Source organism: Motacilla alba, chromosome 3, assembly GCF_015832195.1.
Source record: "Motacilla alba alba isolate MOTALB_02 chromosome 3, Motacilla_alba_V1.0_pri, whole genome shotgun sequence".
Classification (NCBI taxonomy): Eukaryota; Metazoa; Chordata; class Aves; order Passeriformes; family Motacillidae; genus Motacilla; species Motacilla alba.
The window spans coordinates 93400283-93421022 of record NC_052018.1 but is presented as its reverse complement, the minus strand read 5'-3'; the positions used below and the strand labels follow the sequence as shown (position 1 = coordinate 93421022).

At 38.3% G+C, this 20740-nt stretch overlaps 1 protein-coding gene across 42 annotated transcripts in view; it reads left to right on the top strand.

The window, feature by feature from the left end:
* ESRRG (estrogen related receptor gamma) overlaps positions 1-20740 on the top strand; it is a 389887-nt gene that overhangs the window by 355334 nt on the left and 13813 nt on the right. For all 42 annotated transcript variants that reach the window (XM_038131555.1, XM_038131540.1, XM_038131541.1 and 39 more), the window contains one exon: positions 19534-19803. In XM_038131555.1, the coding sequence (XP_037987483.1) occupies positions 19534-19803 (270 nt within the window). The remainder of the gene's footprint in view (positions 1-19533; positions 19804-20740) is intronic.

The following is a 20740-nucleotide window of genomic DNA, read 5'->3' as shown; positions in this document are numbered from 1 at the left end:
ATGTCTTGCTTTCCATTAATGACTCTATTTGTGAACAACAATTTACATGATTTTCAAGAAAGAAAGAGGCATAAGATTACACCCTGGCAGCAAGAGTGGCAAAATAAACCAAAGCCTCATCTTAAGCAGCACAGCTTTTACCTGGATATTTTGGACGGATTTATTATTGTAGGGTACAGGCCCTGAAATTGCGTACCTGCAGGGAGACTGCTAATTTCAACAGGAATTTGGGCCTGTTGGAAATGATATTATTGGTCCTTCTTGCAGTGATGAGTGACATGAGAGAGAGAGAGAGAGAGAGGACAAAATACTGTCTCTCTGCTCTGGCACAAGCAGCTATGCGGAAATAAGAAAAGAGGATTTTGTAGGCTTGTGCTGACTTAATGTAGGTTTCCAGCACACCAAATCCAGACAGTGGGCTTACTGTGCTTGACCTTAAGAAACTTCTTGCCATGAGCTGTGTGCCCTGGGTGGACCTGCTGCTGCAGCATCCTGTTAGTTGTGTTTGTTTCAGCTAACTTGCTTTGGGAAGCTGAACTTCAGGTTCTTTGCAGTGATTTGTGGAGAGATCCTTTAGTCCCCTCTGTGAGAAGATAGTTTTCACAGTAGCAGTTTGATTTGATTTGCTAAATGAATTAAATGAAAATTAGTGAAGAGGCTTTCTAGTGAGCACACCTACTTGCTTTGGGTTCCCCATCATGTTGAGCAAAGGGGTGGGGAGAGTGGTTGTAAAAATGTGAATGTGTAAGTCTTGGGTAGACACTGCATGTTACTCATTCTTGGTATCAAAACTCATGTTCTTTAATGAGAGGAAATTGCAAAGAAATAGTTGTAAGCTGCAAACAGTGTTGATTCCACATGCAGAGATTTAAACTTAAAATGTACCATCAGTTAACAAAAATCTCTTGTTATTTTGAAAAGAAAGATGTTAGTACCTGTATATGTATAGATTTTTATCCTCAAACTGGTGTCAGTCTCTAGCAGCTTTGTGAAAACGAGGGGTTTATGCCAGATCTTAATGAAGCAACTAAATAATTGTAGCTCTAGTCTCAGCAAAGTTTGAGCTTCCTGGCATTTTATATGCATGTATTCCTAGATGTTCTGTACCTAAGTTGCTAGACTGGTGCTGCCAAATTGTCTTGCAAAAGTCTCTCGTTTTTATAGTCTCCAGAGACTGGTGAGGAAAAGCTGCACACAGAGGTAATGTGCCTAAGAAGCTCAGCACCAGAACCTTATGTTCTGTCTAACCATTTTACATACTACCATGGTATGTTTAATTTGCTTCTTCATCAAATCAATAATGGGTCTAATTGAAAAAACTGGCAGAACTACAGTTCTACAGTTCAGCCTAACTACCAGTGTGAGTGTTTTCAGGAAATCAGAGATGTTGCACAGCTCCACAAGTGACACCTGTGTTAGTGCTACACCTTTGCTACCAATGTATACAGAAACAAACATTACTCAGGTGCAGCACCTGTACCAATTGATCACCATGCTATCAGAATTAATCACCTGGCATTCAGCTCAGAGAATAAAATTTACATCTTAATGTGTGACACTTACTCCAGCATGTACACACATGCACTACTCAAAATTATACTAGTCACTCCTGTTGGAAAGTGTGCATCAATTTTTGTAGGCCTGGCGGGTCTTGTTCTTAATATTAATTCCCCAATATTTGGGGTAGGTGCTACATCCTTTTGAATAGAAACTTATACAGGACTGTGTAATAAAATACATTGTGGTCCTGGAGTTGCATGTCTCATATCCTGGCCCCACTCTCACAAGAAAAAGGGATTTTTGAGGATATTTAGAGCTTTGCAGAAAATAACCCATGTGAGGAGAAATAAATACATAAAGTTTGGCAGTGTACAAGATTGGATGGCCCAACAATGGTGTAGATGCATTGGCTGACAGTGTGGAGGAGCTCGTGTGAGAACAGAACAAATTCCTACTGACAGGAGTGTTCAGTTATGCAAAGTCTGGTCAGCATCCGTGGGGCTGGCAGAAAGATCCAGGCCAGGTGCACCGACTGCAAGATGAGGATTTCAAGACACTATTTTAAAAGGAAGAAATGTGGATTTCAAGTTTCCGTTTTGTATAATTGCAAAGCTAGTGGGGTTTTGAAATACGGCAAAGCCTTAGTCATTAGAATAGGGTAATCACCTTTGCTGTTTAAAGAAAGATAATAACAATAGAAAAGGTATTGTACATTGACACATGGAAATATAATGCTTTTCAGAGAAATTTTGTGGGGATTTTTTATTATGTGGCTAATTACGTATTTACATGTAATGGCACTAGCAGAGCCATTACAGTCCATTGGGTAAATAATATGCATTTTAAAAACCATTTATAAATATGTATTTATTTGATGGACCTGAACGGGTTTTTGAAGTCATTCTCATCCACTGAGTAAATAATATATGGATTGCTTTTAAAAATAAATATGTATTTCTCCAATAGACATTCCAGGCAATTGGGTAAATAATATGCATTTTTCATATATTAAAAAAAATACATAGAAATGTATAGAAATCTGGCCTAAATATGTATCTCGCTGAGCAAAATGACTCGAAAGGTGTCAAGCTTAGCTTTGAAATTTCTGTGGAGAATTGTCAGTTTGTATCACAGCCCAGAGTTAATTAAATGTATTTTATGCATTTTCATACATACAGTATAATATCAATGTCTGTTTACAGTTTTACAACGCTGGTGCACTTGACCCTCTCACTCAGTGCTGTAAAGTCAGCACTACGTGGTGAAGGACCTAGTTTTACTTTGCATTCATCCTAATACAATGCCAGACACATTCATTTTGTGGCCATAGTCCTGCATCCATAGAAGGACATGGGGAAAAAATGGTCACCTGAGTAGGAGCCATTTCAAACTCTCTTGTATTGCTCAGTTTTAGCCAAGAAAAGGTCTACAAAATATATTCAGCATTTCTGAAAAGTATATGAAGGGGATAAAAGGATAAACTGGCTAAACTACTTAGAAGAGGGGCTTCATGTTTTCTCATACTTTGTCCATTAGCCAACAGTGAGCAGTAGACCAAAAGAGCATAAAGAGGAAGTGTTAAAGTTGAGCTCCATCATTTTCTAAATATTTTAGCCAGTTTATCTCTTCATGTATTTCACATAATTTACAGAAGTGTTGAATATACTTTGTAGACCTTTTTTGGTTAAAATATTTGTTGTTGTTTTCAGACATTGAATGACTAAAACAGCATAACAGCCCTGTTAATTTATTTATATCTGTAGTTTGCACAGAAAGATTGTGAGAAAGAGAAGGACTTAGTGACTCCAGCAGAATTACAGAGACAGTGGAAGATTTGGGAGGCCAAATTCTCCCTCATATTTTTACTGTATAAATGTACCTCATGCTACATCTATGCTTCTGACAATCATCTATGATACGGTCCTGAAAACTGCTGATGTTAGTAAGTTAGTTAGCTCTTCGACGGGGTGTATTTGGCAAGTGCCAGGTATAAATGACTTGTGCCCTGTGCAGTCAGGATAGCTAAGCGGGGTCTTGACAGAACAGATGAGAGAATTCTCAACCCTTTCCTTCTCAGATCACTGGTAGGGCACTTGACATACATAAGGGAAGCCACAGTAAATGTCTGGTGACCATAAAGAAGAATCAGCAAGAAACAGACATTTGAAAGTAGGGTCAAGGAGAAAGCCAAAGAAACAAGAGATGATCCAGCAGTATTGGCATGTGAAAATTTTGATTTAGACCTCTCAAATGGCACATTCTCACTAAACAAAACTTTGCTTTCTGTGTAATCTCTAAAATTACTGATGAATGTGTCCAAATACCTGATAGTAGAGCCAGTTTGAGGTATTTGGGCCCATGAGAACACTTGGTGGGTGCAAGAATGTAGAAATAGGGTAAGTTTTGCAAAATTAAACCCAACTCTAAGCTTTTGAGAGCACTGAGAGCTGCATAGTTAAAAAAAAAAAAAAAAAAAAAAAAAGTGTAGGTAAATTAGAGTGGACCAGTTAAGGAGAGGGCATTGCTGGTGGCACTACAAATTGACATACTGGTGCCCAGAAGGAGTAAGAGGGTCTGATAGCAGAAGAATGCAAAGAAAAGGAGGAAGGCTCTAAGCAACAGTGAGGGAAACGTGGTTACATGAAGTATCTCTGGGCATACCTAATGCTTCTGTAAAGCACAAAAGTAGCTGAGATACTATGGAATGCTTGCCTGGTCATTATCAGTCATCGCTATGCTGAGACATGGTTGCTGGAGTATGTCATCATGCTGACCATGAAGGGAGAGAAGGAAGGTGGTGATACTAAAGATCATGTAGGGAAGGGAGTCTGTGCCTTAAAAGATGGGAGACATGAAATAAAATGTGAAGGTGCTGAGGGATAAGATGGCACAAGTGTGAAAGAAAGAGTTTGTATCACAGTCACTCTGTGGCCATATTGAATATGATTGCTAAATTCTTTGTATAATTAGAAGAGATAGGAGCGTTCGTACATTTTGTTGCAAATTGATATGATCTTTTTTCCCAGTGATCTGAATAAGATTGTACTATAGTTTTTAATTTAGCAGATTAAGAAGTACAATTAAAATATCATGAAAAAGATCGTAATCTAAACCTCTGGGGGTTTTTTGCTTATCCCTGCCAAGTTGATAACAAGAGCCGGTGTATGTAACAATTACCTCCACTACTGTAAATTTACTCTAGTTTGTGGACTGAAGTGTTAATAAATACCTTGCAGTATTCCAGAGGGAGAAGCTTTCCATCTAATTAATAAAACTGGGAAGAATACCCAGGACGCTGAACCATATCTTTCTTATTAGTGTTGGCTTCTACAAAGGAGAATCCCTCAATCTCAACACATTAGTAAATGTCATACTCCTGGGTTGCACAGAGACCTCTTGAAAAACTGCTGATTTGCTGTGGAAAAAAAAAATCACCATAGACTTCAGAAACAATTCAGCTAGGGAATACCAAGCATAGAAAATCAGTGTAAAGCATGGCATGAATTTTAGCAGCTACGATTTGTGCCCCTTTTGGTGAATATTCAAAGAGGAAGCATACAATTATACCCCCATATCCCTTCCTTTTTTTGGTCTGTGCTATTGCTGATATCTTTTTCTGTGTCTGAATGAGGCCTTACTGCAGTCAGGGCTTTTCTGAGACTGCAAAACCTCTTGTTCATGCATTCTCTAAAGCAGGTTTCCTATAAACACATCCTACTCATGTGTAAGATACATGCAGCTGTTCATTAAAAAAACCCAAACCCAAAAATCACTTAAAGAAGGAAAATGTTTTAAACCCGATACTGAAAAGAAAGTCTTTCCCAAAATACATAAAGCTAATTACCTTTTCCTTTGCAGTAATGTGTATTTGGCAAAAATAAATTCTTAATTATGCCTCAGCTAGTTCTGTTTCAGTTTGCACTAAACTGCAAATTAACTTTCTGACATCCACAAAATTCCTTTCTTTACTATTTTAAAATCTTACACTAATTTTAAATTACGGAATATTTATAGGCATTGTCTAACAGACTAGACTTTCCCATAGAGGTTCATGCATTAGAGGTTCCCATAAGACTTCATGCATTTTGTTTTTAAAATAAAAAATTGTAAGGTGGCATTTATGTGTTTTCTCACATTATCATCATTTTTTTTATTAGATCAGTGTAGCAAACTGGTACTACTGCCTCAGATAGAAATAGAAATAACATTCTTGCATTTACTTCCTACTTGAAGTTCTTGCTTTTAAAAATTCTCCTGCTGTGTATATTTGTAGCTCCTTTTTACTCTACTGATATGAATGATGGGGAGGATAAAAAAAAGTAAAGCCACAGAGTTTATCTGTGAGGTTGATGCTAATTTGGCTAAATGATTCCACCTGATGGAAAGCAGAGACGGTAAAAGATCTGCCAGTTTCTTTGTCTACATGCATTCTTCTCAATTTTCCTAGTGCATTTTTAAAGAGAGGTCTTCACCAAATTCTAGTAAATTCTAGAAATATTAGAAGGCAATTTAAAGTCCTGTCCAGGAATTATAGCCTGGTGGTATTTGTATAGTCTAGTATGTAAATGCTGGGTTATTTTCCCCATTAAGAATGTTTATGATCCTTCCATGTGCACTGCAGGAAGCAGATCAATTCACACCATGTACAGTGAATACTCACCATACGTGCAGTTTCACTAAAGCATGTTAAAAGCAGATACTGGTACTTAAAGACCATATATCAAGCATCTTCAGCGTTATGCCGGAGGAACCTGAATCATGCATTCCCTTGCTTGTCTTCAGGTGCAGCTTTGTTGACCAGTGACTCTTCGTGACTCTGTTCCCTGTTTCAGAAAATACTTCTTTGATTTGACCTGGGTGATGACATTATTATTTTGTCCTTCAGCAAAGGCAGTTTTTTATATTAGAAGAAAGGACATATTTAATAAGCAAAGAATACAAGTTAATGAGCATGTGATCTTTATTCATTTTGCTAGCTTTCAGAATACCCTGGGTTTGCTCAGTACAAATGCGTGCGTACACAGGCTTATGCAAACACACACTAATACATGCACCTGCCTGCTTTTGTGGCTATGATAACACCATGGATCTTCCATATCCATTATTTTCGTCTTTCCACAGTAGCAGAGCTCAGTTGCTGTGATTTTGAAATTCTTACCCTGGGGCACATCTCTCTAAGCTCTTCTGTTCTGAGCTTCACTTCTTAGGAGTAGGTTCGAAACACCTCAAAGAAAGGCAGCCCAAATTCTGAGCCTTCAGTTTTTACAAAACTATGAACTGAATGCTATAGGTCATGGACACATACTCTGCTGCCTTCAGCAGTGATCAGTCTCAGGGGAGGGGACATGAACCCCATAGTAGGAGAAGCCTCAGGAGAACTATTTTAAATTCCTTACTTACGCTTAGAAATTAGATGAAATAAGGAGGAAAAATATTCTTGTCCTCTTAATTTGGATTTGGAGTATTAATACCTGGAGCTATTCTGGCTGTCCACGTAAGTATTAGCTCCCTCTCTGAGTTCTTGGCTTCAGTGACATCCTTCGGCAAGAAGTTCTCCAGTCCAGCTAGTCTGTGAATGAAGAATTGCCCTTTGTCTTCCGTTTTGAATTTCCTGCATTTTACTGTAGTGGTGCTGAGTCTGGTTTTTGAGACAGACAGAATAAAAGCTTTAGAACTACTTTTTATATCATTAATTTATGTACACTTCTACTGCATTCTTTTGTACATCACTATTTTGAGGAAGACAATTCCTGCTTTCTGAGTCTCTTTTCATAAGAGTTTTCTTAGGCGCTGCTTTACTCTCTCTGAACTGCCTCTAAATCTGTCATGTATTCTTTAGAAAGGGCCAAGCCATTCTGTTAATGTATTAAAAATGAGGAAGTACAGATGATATTTTTATTTTATCCTTTCTTGCCTTCTGAAGTGCTTTTAGCCTCAGCCACAAGCATGGCGTGAGTTTCACAACTGACCGTGGGCTACTGGAATGGGTACTAATAGATGCAGTTTCCAAGTTAATGTTTTCACACTCTTCCCTGGACTCTTTCGGAATTGATCAGGAGCTGCAGCTCTCCATTTCTTTTTCTCACCTAGAGATCATTTAGTCAGCCTTGTCTCACTCTGGCGGGAGTAACACTGCATACTCAGAAGGCCTCCTGTCTTAAATTAAAGAGGGCATTGATGGAGGTCACCTCCATAACTAGGACATAAACTACATTCTGGTGTTGCAGGTACCAAGAGCATATAAAATCCCCTTGTATCTTTAACTTGCTCTGAATTTTAGAAGTATTTTCATTTTCAGACTGAAAATAAAATAATGTCGGACAATGTTGCATGAAATTGCATCTCTGGTGCTGCCTCCAGTGAAAGCCTATCATCTAACTTCACCTCTGTGCATCTGCTCATGATAATGCATTTAGAAATCAGGGATGGTTGCTTTTTTCAGTCTCAGAAACAAGTGACCTGGATTCACTTTTAAAAATATGATTTGCAAACTTGTTGACTGGGATTCTTCTTTTGGAGGATAACTTGATTTGTCCACATAAGTCCCCTTTGTCAAATTTAATGGATGGATGAAGTGACCCCTTGACTTCCATATAAAAATTCACAGTTATTAAAAAAAATGTAATTTTGTGGGGAAAGTGTTAAGAGTTTTTGCATCTTTAAGAAACCAAACAAATTCCAAACTGAATAACAGAGACAGTGAGAGAAGGTTGCCTTTCTGCAAGCCGCCAGCTTTCCCAAGTGTCTCATCCTCTCCCCTCTGTCATCCTGAGGCAATGTGCCTGCATTTGTGTGTAGATTTATAGTTTATCTTTATCTATGGCTTCATCTGTAGGTAGCTATTATAGCCGCCTTGCCTGGATATTGTTTGGGCCTGATAGATCTGTCTGTAGTTCATCAAAGGGGAGCTGAGTGGCTAAAAGCCATTGGGTCCAGCTGAGGATGAAATACGAGCCATCAGCCTTGGTAATGGCTGTAAAATTTCATAATTACACGGCCTTTATTACATTGCATAATGATCCTGAAGCAGTATGGAACAATTAATTAAGATTTTCAACCGTGGCTCTTTCAGAAATTAAAAGGTGCTAGTGGCTGAGAAATGGGGAAGTGTCTTGTCCTAAAAGCATTAGGGATGCTTAAGAAGTACTTCCTGCATACTTAAAAAAAAAGAGGGGGGGGGGGAGAAGAAAAAGAAGTGAAGAAAAAAAGACAAGAGAAAGAAGATAACTAGTTAAGCAGCTAATGTCAGAGTAAAATTTTTGTACTTGACTGCTAATTCTTAATGTCAAAGCTGGATCTAAAATTCCTGCTGTAGTCACCGCCATAAAGTTGTTCCTTTTTTTTGTTCTGTAAGAATCTTCATGCCTTTTTCCCCCCGCATTCTGTTCTAGCCATTTGTCACATTTATAGAAGTTGAGCTCTGCACATTATTAAATAAATGCATGCCGTGACTCAGGAGGAGGGTCACTTAGCTGCGTATTGGGTGTACTGACCAAGGATTTACTCTTGCCTACTTTCTTATGTCTGAGGCCATTGAAATTCTTTGAAGAGCTCTGCAGTTTGACAGACATCCCCAAGGAAGATTTTTTTTTCTTTACTGTTTTGATATTTTTCTTTCTTTCCTTTTCATCTTGTAAATGCAGCATGTCAGATGTAATATAATATTTTCCATGAGATTGACCTCAGACCTGATCAGAAGTAATTAGATTCCTAAAGTGCTGCAAAGGTGTCTCACGGATTTCTGATGTACATACTGAAAGAAGAAGTGTTTATATAGGTGCAGAGAATAGGCAGGGAGGAACAAGAGGCCTGAAGCTGTGCATGTGCACATTACCTGTTGTGATCACCTGCTGGGTACAATTCTGAACATCAGCAAATTGTGACCCAGGTGGGATGTGGAGTACTCACTGTGCCAATGGCAGTAAAAGTGGTGAAGACAGCAAAAATAACCCTGGTGATCTCCATGCACCATCAAGGCTTTCAGGTCTTTAGGGGAAGGAATCTCCTTTTCACTGTCTTCCTGTCTCCCTCAAAACTGTTTTGATTCAGGAAACTCTCAATGTTTCCTGAGCTAACTCCTAGCGTTGAATGTTACTGTTTTTAAATTGACCAGTCATCGTGTAAGGTCCTATCATTCTAAATATTTGATGAGAAGCTAAGGTCTCTCCAAGGCACCTCTAATCATAAACTTCCTGCAGGAAATTTAGAAAGGATTATGTGTTTCAAGGAGGAGCCGGCTGCTTAAAGTAAATTCTCTTGTTGAGTCATTTATTCCCTTAATAGGAATTTTCTGATCTGCTGTCATTCTTGTTCACACACTGGGTGTCACTGCCTCTAAAACACTTGTCATTCTTTAATGGAAACAAAATAGTCATTGCAGTCAGAGCCGCAATGTCATTCCACTACCCCTTGCTGCGTCGGCAATAGTGAAAATGACAGAGCGGCTCTCAGTAGGGGTAATTAAAATGTAAATATTGATATTTTATTATTTGAAATTACTTTCCAGTGCGGCATTTAATATCTCTCCATCTGTGCGGCTCTGTTTAGCGGTCACTTTAGTGCAGCTCTGGGATGCCAAGCGGCGGCTTGATCCCCGTTATGTCAAAATGCTTGTTGCTGCTTAATTTTGATATCTAATTAAGTGGAAAAGTACAGTCCACACTGTAATCCATGGCATCTTAACCAGCTGCTTGGGTATATTTAGAATTAATCTCCACTATGGAATCATCCTAATGTATGCAATTAAGAGTCTGCCGATGGCTAATTAGGTGTATTAGAATCAGGCAGCTTCCTTTTTTTTTTCCTTTTCTTTTTTCTGTCTTTTTTTTCCCTGTGTGTGGACTGTTGCAGACTTAAGACACAGCCTCCAGAGATGATCTTAATGGTACATGCACACTCAACTAGGTAAACTAGAAATTTCACATTCATGTAGGAGAATATTCTCTTCCCTAAACCAGGGAGACTGTAAACATCATTTGAATTTTTTGGCATCTGCAGCACATTAAGAAAATCAACTAACCAGCAGAAAAGTTTTAAAAATTAGGAAGAGGATGGAAGATGAGTAGGACAGTGGTCTGAGCTATTATTTTCCTACCACAGGGCAAGAGAGGATATTTACCCAAAATTTTGCAACCTGAAGATTTTGCTTTGGTGATGGAAAGAGATTTTAGGTAGCTCAGCACACACAGGGTTAACAGAGATACGTTGATTGGATCGCAAGCATGGTTGTCTCCGTATGCTAATACATTCCTGTATTGGATTCATATTATTCACATGATTGGGGAATTCCTGGAAACCTGACTTTGCCTGATGGAAAGATGGAGAGAGCAGGGATTGCCACAGCTCTCAGGGAGGAAATGACTGGTGGCTTCCCCAGGGGAGCAAAAGGCAAACAGCAGTGACCCAGCACTCTTTGAGGAAAAGTGCTCTCAAAACAGACCCGTAGAGGTTACAAATAAAAGGCAACGCGTATTAAATGCACAAGAAATCCCTCTTTTCTGTGGAAAAAAACACCAGAAGTAATACTTTACAATCCAGCAAACTTGGTTTTGAAGACTAATATGCTGAAGAAACCTGAACTCTAAATTTCTTGATATCCCCCGTCAATGTATGCAATTGTTGGGAGGCTGATGTGTACAAAGGTTGAAGCAAGCAGAACCTGAACTAACACCAATTGTTGTTACTAGTTTAGCAAGCTTCCTCTGTCAAGGTTGTCCCTTTTTTCCTTTTTTCTTTTTTGTTTTGTTTAGCTGAGTAAAAATTAAAAAGGAGGAAAAAGGGTCAATACTTTTTTGTTTAATTATGTGTGATTGTAGTTTCTTTTCTGCTAGCTGACATCTTTGAAGGATCTAAGTAAGGCATACCACACACAGGATATGAAGATATTATGCTGGCTATTTTAAGCTGAACTGTATTACTGTTCTCTAGATTGGATTTTGGAGGAAATTCAGCCCTGTTCATTGTTCTCTTTATTTTTCATCTATGTTCACTTTACTAATGACTTAGTGTAATTTTTATTTTTGCACCTGCAAAGCTGGCTTTATTGTACTCATAGTCAAATACATATATCCACAACAGATTGAAGAAGAATTTGGGTGAAATCAATATTTTTATGTTGAAAATATGATTGATGATTTTTTTTTATAAAGGCTCAGTGAAAGAAAAAAATCAGGGCTGTAAATACAATCCTGCTCCATTTTCTCCTGTGATTTCAGGAGCACACCATATTGTGACGTCCGCCTCTGCTATCTTCAAAAAAGGGGACAAAAAAAAATTCATAGTTGAAGGTTAAATTTTAAAGAACTAGAAGAATTAACTTTTAAGAAGCAGATCAGATCACATATGTAGTGCATTAAAAAGATCAGCCTCAGGAATCTGCAAGTTCATACTGCTGACCTGAGGGAGACTTACAGCTTCGCTGGGCTGTATTGCACTGCTAGTCTGAATTTTAAAACTTTTCGTTGTCCATGTCTTAGAATTGAGAACCTCACTGCAGAGAGGTAATGCACCATGAGTCCTAACTGTCTTACATAGAGGGGAAAAAAAGGGGGAAAAAAAAAAAGGCAGTTTCCTGGAACACACTTATCAGGTGTTTCTCTGTTCTCAGAGCACCTGGTGATAAAATGAAGTAAAAGTGTTTCATTTTGCATCTTTTTAGCGTAAGATTGGTGTGAGTTTGCTGTAAAGCTGTTTGAAAGTGTGGAAGTTCCAGTGGTAAAATCAGCACAAAGGGAAAATCAGGTATTAATCTGTTTAACTCTATTGTCTTATATTTTCCTTTTTCTTGGTGAATATTGAGATAATAAGGTGTGAAATTAAAATTAATGGAAATAAAGAGTACAATACTTTCAATAATAACGTTTCAAAAATGCCATTGTAAAGTACTCCATACATGAAGGTCTTACCAACTGTGTTCTGAAGCAACACAGGTTTTTTTATCTCTAGTGGTTCACTTGATAGTGTTAGCAACTGGTTAGATGAAGTCAGGGAGACATCCTCAATCAGTCCCATTTTCCAGCTCCTTTCCATTACTGATATTAAAGAAGCAGCTCATGAGAGCTTGCACTTGAACTAGAAATAAGAAATTTAAAAGTAGCTGTCTGGAAATATTTGGGTGCTTAGAGAGAGGTGTCTCTGATTTCAGTACTGAAATCAGTTTGAGCTGTAGTGGGTTACATCTCACTAAGTGCATCTGACCCTTGGAAGAAATGACAGCCTCAAATTGCTCCTGTTTAGTGTTATCATATAAGGTTTCACAGGGTAAAAGACAAACCAGAAATATTCCTAACTGGTATTTAAATTACATTAACACCTTTTTGTATAGCTTAAGTGAAAGGTCATGCTAGACAAGCAGCATCTTCACTGTTTGTAAATGTCTAATTTGCTGCTTTTAAATTGCTGTGAACTTCACTTACTTAGTCCTGCTGAATGAATCCAGTGTTGCAAATACTTCTGACAAGCGAATATTTGCTTAGCGAGAATCCATTGTTCATAATGGATTGAGAGGGACATGCAGTGTGAATGCATTTTTATTGCCGTGCCATCTCTTTGCTGTTGTTTCAGTGAGATGAAAGTAGCGTTGTGATAACAGCCCCGGGTTTCTTAGTGCTCCGTGTGGCATTTCCCATCCTCCTGGTAGGTGTTAGTGAAAAAGTGCTTATCACAGGCATTTTTCCATGTTATAAAAGATAAAAAAATGTATATTTTATAAGAACTTGGACAGCAAGAGTTAGGAATACAACACACTTAAAGAAAATCCGATGAAAGTGCACAGACTTTGCTGAAAACATCCCCGCGCTGTCCAAATGTATCCCCCCCCCGTCCCCCCCGCCTTTTTTTTTTAAATTCGAGGCAGAGTGACTCCTGGGCACCTCTGTGAGTGCAGCCCGAGCTGCCCTCTCCCAGGGCTGCACAGATAACAGATGGCAGTCGCCACTCGTTGCGCCGCTTGCGACAGAGCCCTGGTGCTGCCTTTGCAGTGCTCTGCTGTGGTGGCAGGAGGAGAGAGGAGGCTGCACAGCAGAGCATCACCCAGGAAAGGCAGTGCTCTCACTGTGCAAAAGTTACTGGATGGAATCCATTTATGAGCTTACCTTTAATTGCAGAACCTCAGTTCCAGGGAGTGTGGAAGCTGAACTCGGCGAGCCTTTGGTTGTATTTTCTGGTCACTTAGAGTTTGTGCTTTTGGAACTTGATTTTTCATTTTCAAATCTGGGCAAATACATGCATTTTTTATTTTGTGAGATGATACCTTTCACATGAAAATTCTGAGTCCGACTTGAATTTCAGCTGGTTATGGCATCATGTGCAATTATTAGCCTTTGACCAGGGGCTCCGTAAGCCAAGGGGTATGAAAAAAAAACCCAAACCAACCCTGAAATAATGGATTCACCCTGGCATAATGAGTTGTATCTGTTTCTGGTTCAGCTTTCAGGAAATTTCATCCATAATCTGGGAAATATGTTTGGTGATTAGTGAGAGCACTCTCCTTCTGTCTAATGGTTTTCAAAACCACTGAAATGTTTGTGGGTCTTGATATGTATTTTTAGATTACACAGTATTTGAAATGTAATCAAATCTATTTTTTCTTGAATTACTATAACAAAAAAGATCTCTTAATTCAGGTCTATGTGTGAGATTCAGCCCTACATGTAGCCTGAAAAAATGAATTAATGCCATCCTCTTGGATTTTTGAGAGAATAATAGCAAAGGGCAGTCAGGCTGTGAAGGTTTCCTTCAGCAAATTCTATGATCATGTCTAGAAAATATTACATTGCCCTAGCAGAAATTTCCCTGGTGAAATTTCCCTGGCCTTTGTTTACATCCCTGGAAGGCAGCTGAAGTTGCTGGATGGATCCAAGCGCTTGGCTGAGTGTATGCCAGGGAGGGAGAGGAGGGCAGACTGACAGCTGTACATCTGATAGTGCCCTGGACAAAAATCTGATCTTGGAGTGGAGGTTCTTCACATTCTCCTCAGTGCAGCCAGGATAAACCTGTTGGTTACTTGACCATGAGGCCACACACTCTCTAAGTAAAGCAATCCGAACTAAAATGTGTTTTTTAAAGTATTTAAAATATCAGTTTGTTCTTTTGACAATGGTGACTGTGCATCATTTTTGAAATTAAAAAAAAAAAACCTGTGCAGGAAACATCAGTACCCATAAAACATTTAGAAAGAAGTTAATCTATCAAAATTAAGTGTAAATAATTTAAAAATCCTACTCTTGATATTTCAACTGTGTAAATGTATTGCATCTGTAACACACGAGTGAACATGTCATGAGCAAGTGCAGCTTTGATTATAAAAAATGTAAATGAAGATATTTGAAGTACAAACCAGGGCGAGCAAGAGGAATATTTTACTCATAAAGTTAACAATCACACAAACAACTGGTAAAATAAATGGGAGGCAATTACCAGAAAAGGCAAGCAACTCCCAGATTTTCCCTGCAATTTCATACCTGGTTTGATCAAATGTTCAGATTTCTAAACACATATCAGAAGGGAAGGGAAACTCAGTCCCCTGCAAAGTGGAATAAACTCTAGGATTTAAGTCTGACTAGCCTGATTGAGGCATTGCATCAAATGTTTACAGATGAAAACAATGATAAGTCCAGCCACTGCCTTTTTTTTTTTTGGCCAGTAGCTCTCAAAGTGCTGTGTGCAAGGCACAGATCTCAGTTCGGCACTTGACCCTCTGCAGCTGCTTCACTCTGGCCCCTAGTGAGTTACTGTCCATGAAGTCCATCTTAATGAAGTAGAGGAAAGGTTCTTCAGGAATATAAAAGATTTACCCTGCTTAGCATGGAGCTGTGTGCAATGTGAAATAGAGAGCAAGTGGTGCATGTGCTGATATTTGAACAGATCTGTGGTTTAAACAGCCCCATTGAAGAGTCTGTGAACTGTGTTTGGAGTTGGTTTGGAAGGCTGAGCACTGCAGAGTGCAGTCAGCTCAATGCCCCTTGTTTCTATAATAAAAATTGTAAGGCCTTTTTACCTATTTACCTCAGTTTCCTTTGAGCTTTGGGTTTACTGGTATGCAAAAAGAAACAAAAACCAGCGCATGTTCAGTTGCTCAATCAACCTTTTTTCTCAATCCACATTCAGTGATCTCAGTGAGTCATTCCAGCATAATTACAATTTGAGTGTGATACACTGTTTGTAGAAAATTATCTATTTTTAGCAGAAGAAACACTACAGTCCCTAAAAGGAGGAGAAAGAAAGGGGAAAAAAGGAAGGAAATCTGTAACCAGCAAATCAAGGCTATTTATATAATCAACTGATATTAGGAGACACCTCGTAGATTTACAATGCTTGCACTCAGCCACATAAAAACCACACTGAACAGAATGCCTACCAGGGGTTAAATTCATATGCCTGCGCTGCAGCCTATTTCTGTCAACACTCAGCTCAGGAAATAAACATTTATGCTTTCTGAAATGAAAGTGTATTTTTGAAGACTAGCCGTCAGATATTTTTTGCCCTTCACACTTTCAAATGCTTAGCCTTTTTTGTAAGTTGACTGCAAAGTGCATCAGTTTGCTAGGCAAAAAGAAAAAAAAAATCTTGACAAGTGCCCATGGCATCATTGTCAAGCACATGAGCGTCTAGTGGAAGATGGTAGGAGGGTTGGCACAAAACATGCTTCCTTCAAGCTTCTTACCTCAGGGGTACCTGACTCTTGAGAAGCCTTTCAATCCTTCCAAATGACGTTATTGCAGACTGTCATCTGGTTTATTTGGAGTGTGCTGTATCGCAGATAAACACGCTGTTTAACTGCAGGTCAAGGTACGGCGTCATCCTGCCAGCAAACGCCTGAGATGCATCAGATGGCACTGACTTGGGGAGGGAGATGGAAAGAGATCAGAGCTGTCACCAATATGGTGCATGATAAAGGGGGAGAAAGGGGCACAACATTGTATTTTAAAATGTCATTACACAGTTCTGCGTTGAAGGCAGTGACCTGCAAGACTCTGAAGAATTAAGGACCCACACAATGCATGACAAAGTTCCAACCCACACCATTGTGCAGCATCTTGAGGTGGTTTGGACACATCTTGGAGATGGGACTGGAGAGGTTAACACTGGAATGGTCCAAGTTGGAGACTTCTTAAAAAATAGTTACAATTTAATATCGAAAATATCCCCTTGTCAGAGAGCATGGTCGATCTGGGGAATTCACATAACAAAAGCTCGCAGACTCAGAGTTTGGCATGAAATAAGTATAACCTTCTCCAAACAATTAAAAATAAATCTCTGTATATAAATATATAAGCTTGTGTTATCTGTTATTTTAACTGTGACTTGTTGAACACATTAAAGGGCATTGCTGTGATACGAGAGACATGCTGGATGCTTTCACATTTTATGAAAAAACAAAGCAAGCCCAGATTAATTACAACTTGATTCAGCTTTGCATTCCCACGGGGGATGCCTTTAAAAGTTAAAACATGCTTTCACTGAACAGGCTTTCAAGAGAAAGTTACTTCGATCAGGAACAAAATAGTCATGTTGATTTGATTTATTATTGAAGAGTGGAACAGCATGCTTTATATTTGCCAGTTTTTCTATAATGTAAAAAAATTTCTTTTGATTTTTTATGTGTCATATAAAAACAACTGGTATATTTACTGCTCCAGAATGCAGATTTTTCAAGAGTGCAGTACAATAAATTTTATCAACATCCCATTTTCCCCCCTCACAGGGCATATGTAATTTTCTTTGACTGTGGCACACAATAAATGTTACTGAAACATACTGTTATTTATTTTTTTTAAAAATAAAACCAATGCCAGAAAACCTGTATGAAAATAGATAAGTGAATAAAAGAAGGAAGTTGGGGGGTTTTCAGGAAAAAAAGAATACAGAGAGAAATTGCAGGTTAAACTTTTTTAATCAAAACAGATTTTATTGCTCTTTGCTTAATTAAACCTCTCAGGAGTGTGTGAAACATTGTTATACTCGAAAAATTGTTAATTTGTAAATCACAGGGACAAAAGGGCTCCACTGCAACTTTAAAGTTTCTATGCACGTAAATGTCAATAGAGTGCCTTCTCCATCATCAGCACTAAATTCACATTGATGCCTCTTTTCTTCTCTGTATTGATCCTTCCATGAGAACGTAGATTTGTATCTGTTAATTAATGCGTCCTGAAACAGCGTTTGTATTAATCAGGCAGATAAGAAAAATTGGATGCCTGCACCCTCATGACAACCGTAAAAGTGCTGGCCCTGATAAAATCGTGGATGGACCTCAATAAAAAAGTTCCTCCTTCCACTCAATAAACTAATCATCCTGCTTTTAATTATTCGGCAGAAAGATGTGTGGAGATTGGAGAATGTGTAAATCTATTTACTAACAGCAGTGTCTGGGAGGGAGAATGGGGCTGTCACAGGACGGTGCTGCAGGCTACATTCTCTGTCCATCTGCTGCTGCAGAAAAACTGGTTCTTGAAAGCCGGCAAGGAACAGAAATGTTGAAGCTAATTGAAATCCTGAATTCCTCCCTGTAACCTTTGAAATGATTATTTCTTGTCCATTTCCCTTTTATTTATTTTAATCACAGGTGTGTAATTTTCCACTGTCACATCTTTAAGGCTTTCCTGTTGTCATTGGATCAGGTTCTGTTGTTTTGTTTTGGGTTTTGTTTTGGTTTTTTGTTTTTTTAAGGCAGAGAGCTACAGTTCTATCACAGGACTCAAAAGACAGTGAGAGAAAATGAAAACAAATAAGGAGGGAGAGAAAAATGAGAGAGAGAGCACATGTAGCCAGTTTTATGTTTCATTTTTTATGGATGCCTGGTGGTTTGGATGTGGGCTTTTCTTTTTTATTGTATTAGTTTTGCTGCTTAGTGCTTATGGAGAAAATCTTGTTTGGAGTAGATGCCTTGCAGATTTGCTAGTTTATGATATATTCTTGCATGACTGTAACTCTTGACTTTAAAAACAGAAAAATGCATTTAAGTGTAATTGAACGCCAAAAAGAATGTTCTTACAGCAGGAACCCTGTCAAAGGACATGTAAGCAACTCCATAAACAACCAAATGAAAGCCTCAGACATGTCTTAAGACCTTTAAGAAAAGCTTGACTAATCCCCTTTGATGATTTTATTAAGTGCTTGTGGTTGATGATGCCAACTGGCAAACTGCTGCATTTCGCCAACAGGCCAGGAAAATCGCTTCCTCTCCCATATTGTTTTCTAGCACCTAATGTGATTGGGATATGAACAGTTTGATATTATAAATTACCAGGTACTGTAAACAAGAGTCTAAAAGGTAAGGCAGCAAAGACGTTTGCCCTTAGTGATCCTATTAGGAAAGACAGCAGGGAGAGGGGGGAAAAAAAAGAAGCAAAAGTTAAAGTCATTAAGAGGCATTTAATAAATGTTTGGTTGCCCTCAAAAAAAGGATGGTGTGATTGCTATTCAGTTGGGACTTCAGTGTGCCACCTTGTTATTTCAACAAGTGTAGTAGTGCCAGGAGCCAGAACAGAAGTGATTGGTGTCTTTTCTGAAAAGGGTGGGTGTTCTCTTTTCCCTGAAGAAAGTTCAAGAAGATTTTTTTTCTTTTTCATCCTTACCTTAATTCTATTAAAACATCACATCTTCCCTTTTAATAAAGTTTCCTATTTTTTTCTCATAAATTATCCTTCTTGGATTATGATAGTGGTGGATAGAGCAGGCAGATCCCTGTGTCACAGCATTAGGTTTTTACAACTAAGCACAAGTGTTTTGCAACAAAGAAGATATCATACAAATCACAGATTGCCACTGCAGTACCCCACAAATTAATATGATTTTTACAAGAAGAGTCTGCAAATTCTTGCTTATTTAAGACTTCTTTTGATTAGAAAATGTTTGATCTTATATTGATGTACTTTCCTGTAGTAGGATGGGGAGGAGAACACAAAAGCAGAAGGGATAATAATAGAATGCATGCATGTTTTGTCACAATGTGTATAAAAATAAATCAAAAAGAGGATCAGATTTCCAAATGTGCCTAATATTTCTCCTGTATTTTTATCTTTTCATATTCAGGATTCTCCACTTTGTCTCTAGCTGACCAGATGAGCCTTCTGCAGAGTGCTTGGATGGAGATCTTGATTCTTGGTGTTGTATACCGGTCGCTTTCTTTTGAGGATGAGCTCGTATATGCTGAAGATTATATCATGGATGAAGACCAGTCCAAATTGGCAGGCCTTCTTGACCTTAACAATGCCATACTGCAGCTGGTAAAGAAATACAAGAGCATGAAGCTGGAGAAAGAAGAATTTGTCACCCTCAAAGCTATAGCACTTGCTAATTCAGGTTGGCAGAGTGGCATGACAGTTGCTACATTTTTAATTTCTTTCTTTCTTTCTTTCTTTCTTTCTTTCTTTCTTTCTTTCTTTCTTTCTTTCTTTCTTTCTTTCTTTCTTTCATTTTCTGTGGGCTGGTTTAAAACGGGATTTTAGAATAAGAAATTGCTAACCAGACTTTAAATCTAAAAGGCAACAAGTAAAGCAGTTCAAACTAAGAACAACTTTCTGGTTCAAAGTAATTCTGGAATATGTTCCTAAGGGAGTGGAGAATGTTCCACTGTATTAGTTGGAGAGTGTTTTACAGGCAGAGATCCCTTCAAATGAAAATAGGTGTTGTTCTCCTAAATCCATTTCATAATGCAGACTAATCATTGCAATTAAAGCAAAAAAAAAAAAAAAAAGGGTGCTGGAGAATATGCTATATATTTTCTCTTTAAAGGGAGCTACTGATTAATTTAATAAACTAAATTCAGGATATAGGAGGAGGGAGGAAATCCATATTGAATCTAAAAAGGACCACACCTTACCTTACGGATCCTTGGCATTTATGAGAGTGCTTCTGCAAAAAATTATTACCTGTGCAGCAAGAGTTAAAAAATTTTAGAAAGATTCTATTTTTCTGCATTTGAATTTAAAAGTGCTGAACCAGTGAATACTATCAGATAAGTAAAAATCGTTTGCGCTTTGTTGTTTTTCTTTTTGTGTCTCCTTAATGCTTTATTGTGGTCTTAAGTCCCTTTTAGCATTTGCATAAAGTTCACGATAGATCCCTCTTTAATGACGTGCCGATCATTAGATACCTGTGTGTCAATAACATGCTCTGATGCTATGTTCCATTGACAGTCACACCGTGCCCCTCCATCTGCTTTTGTTTTGACCCTATCTTTGAACTTTATCTTGGTTGCTGGCCAGTAGTTTTCCCTTTAATTACAAGAAGGAAACTG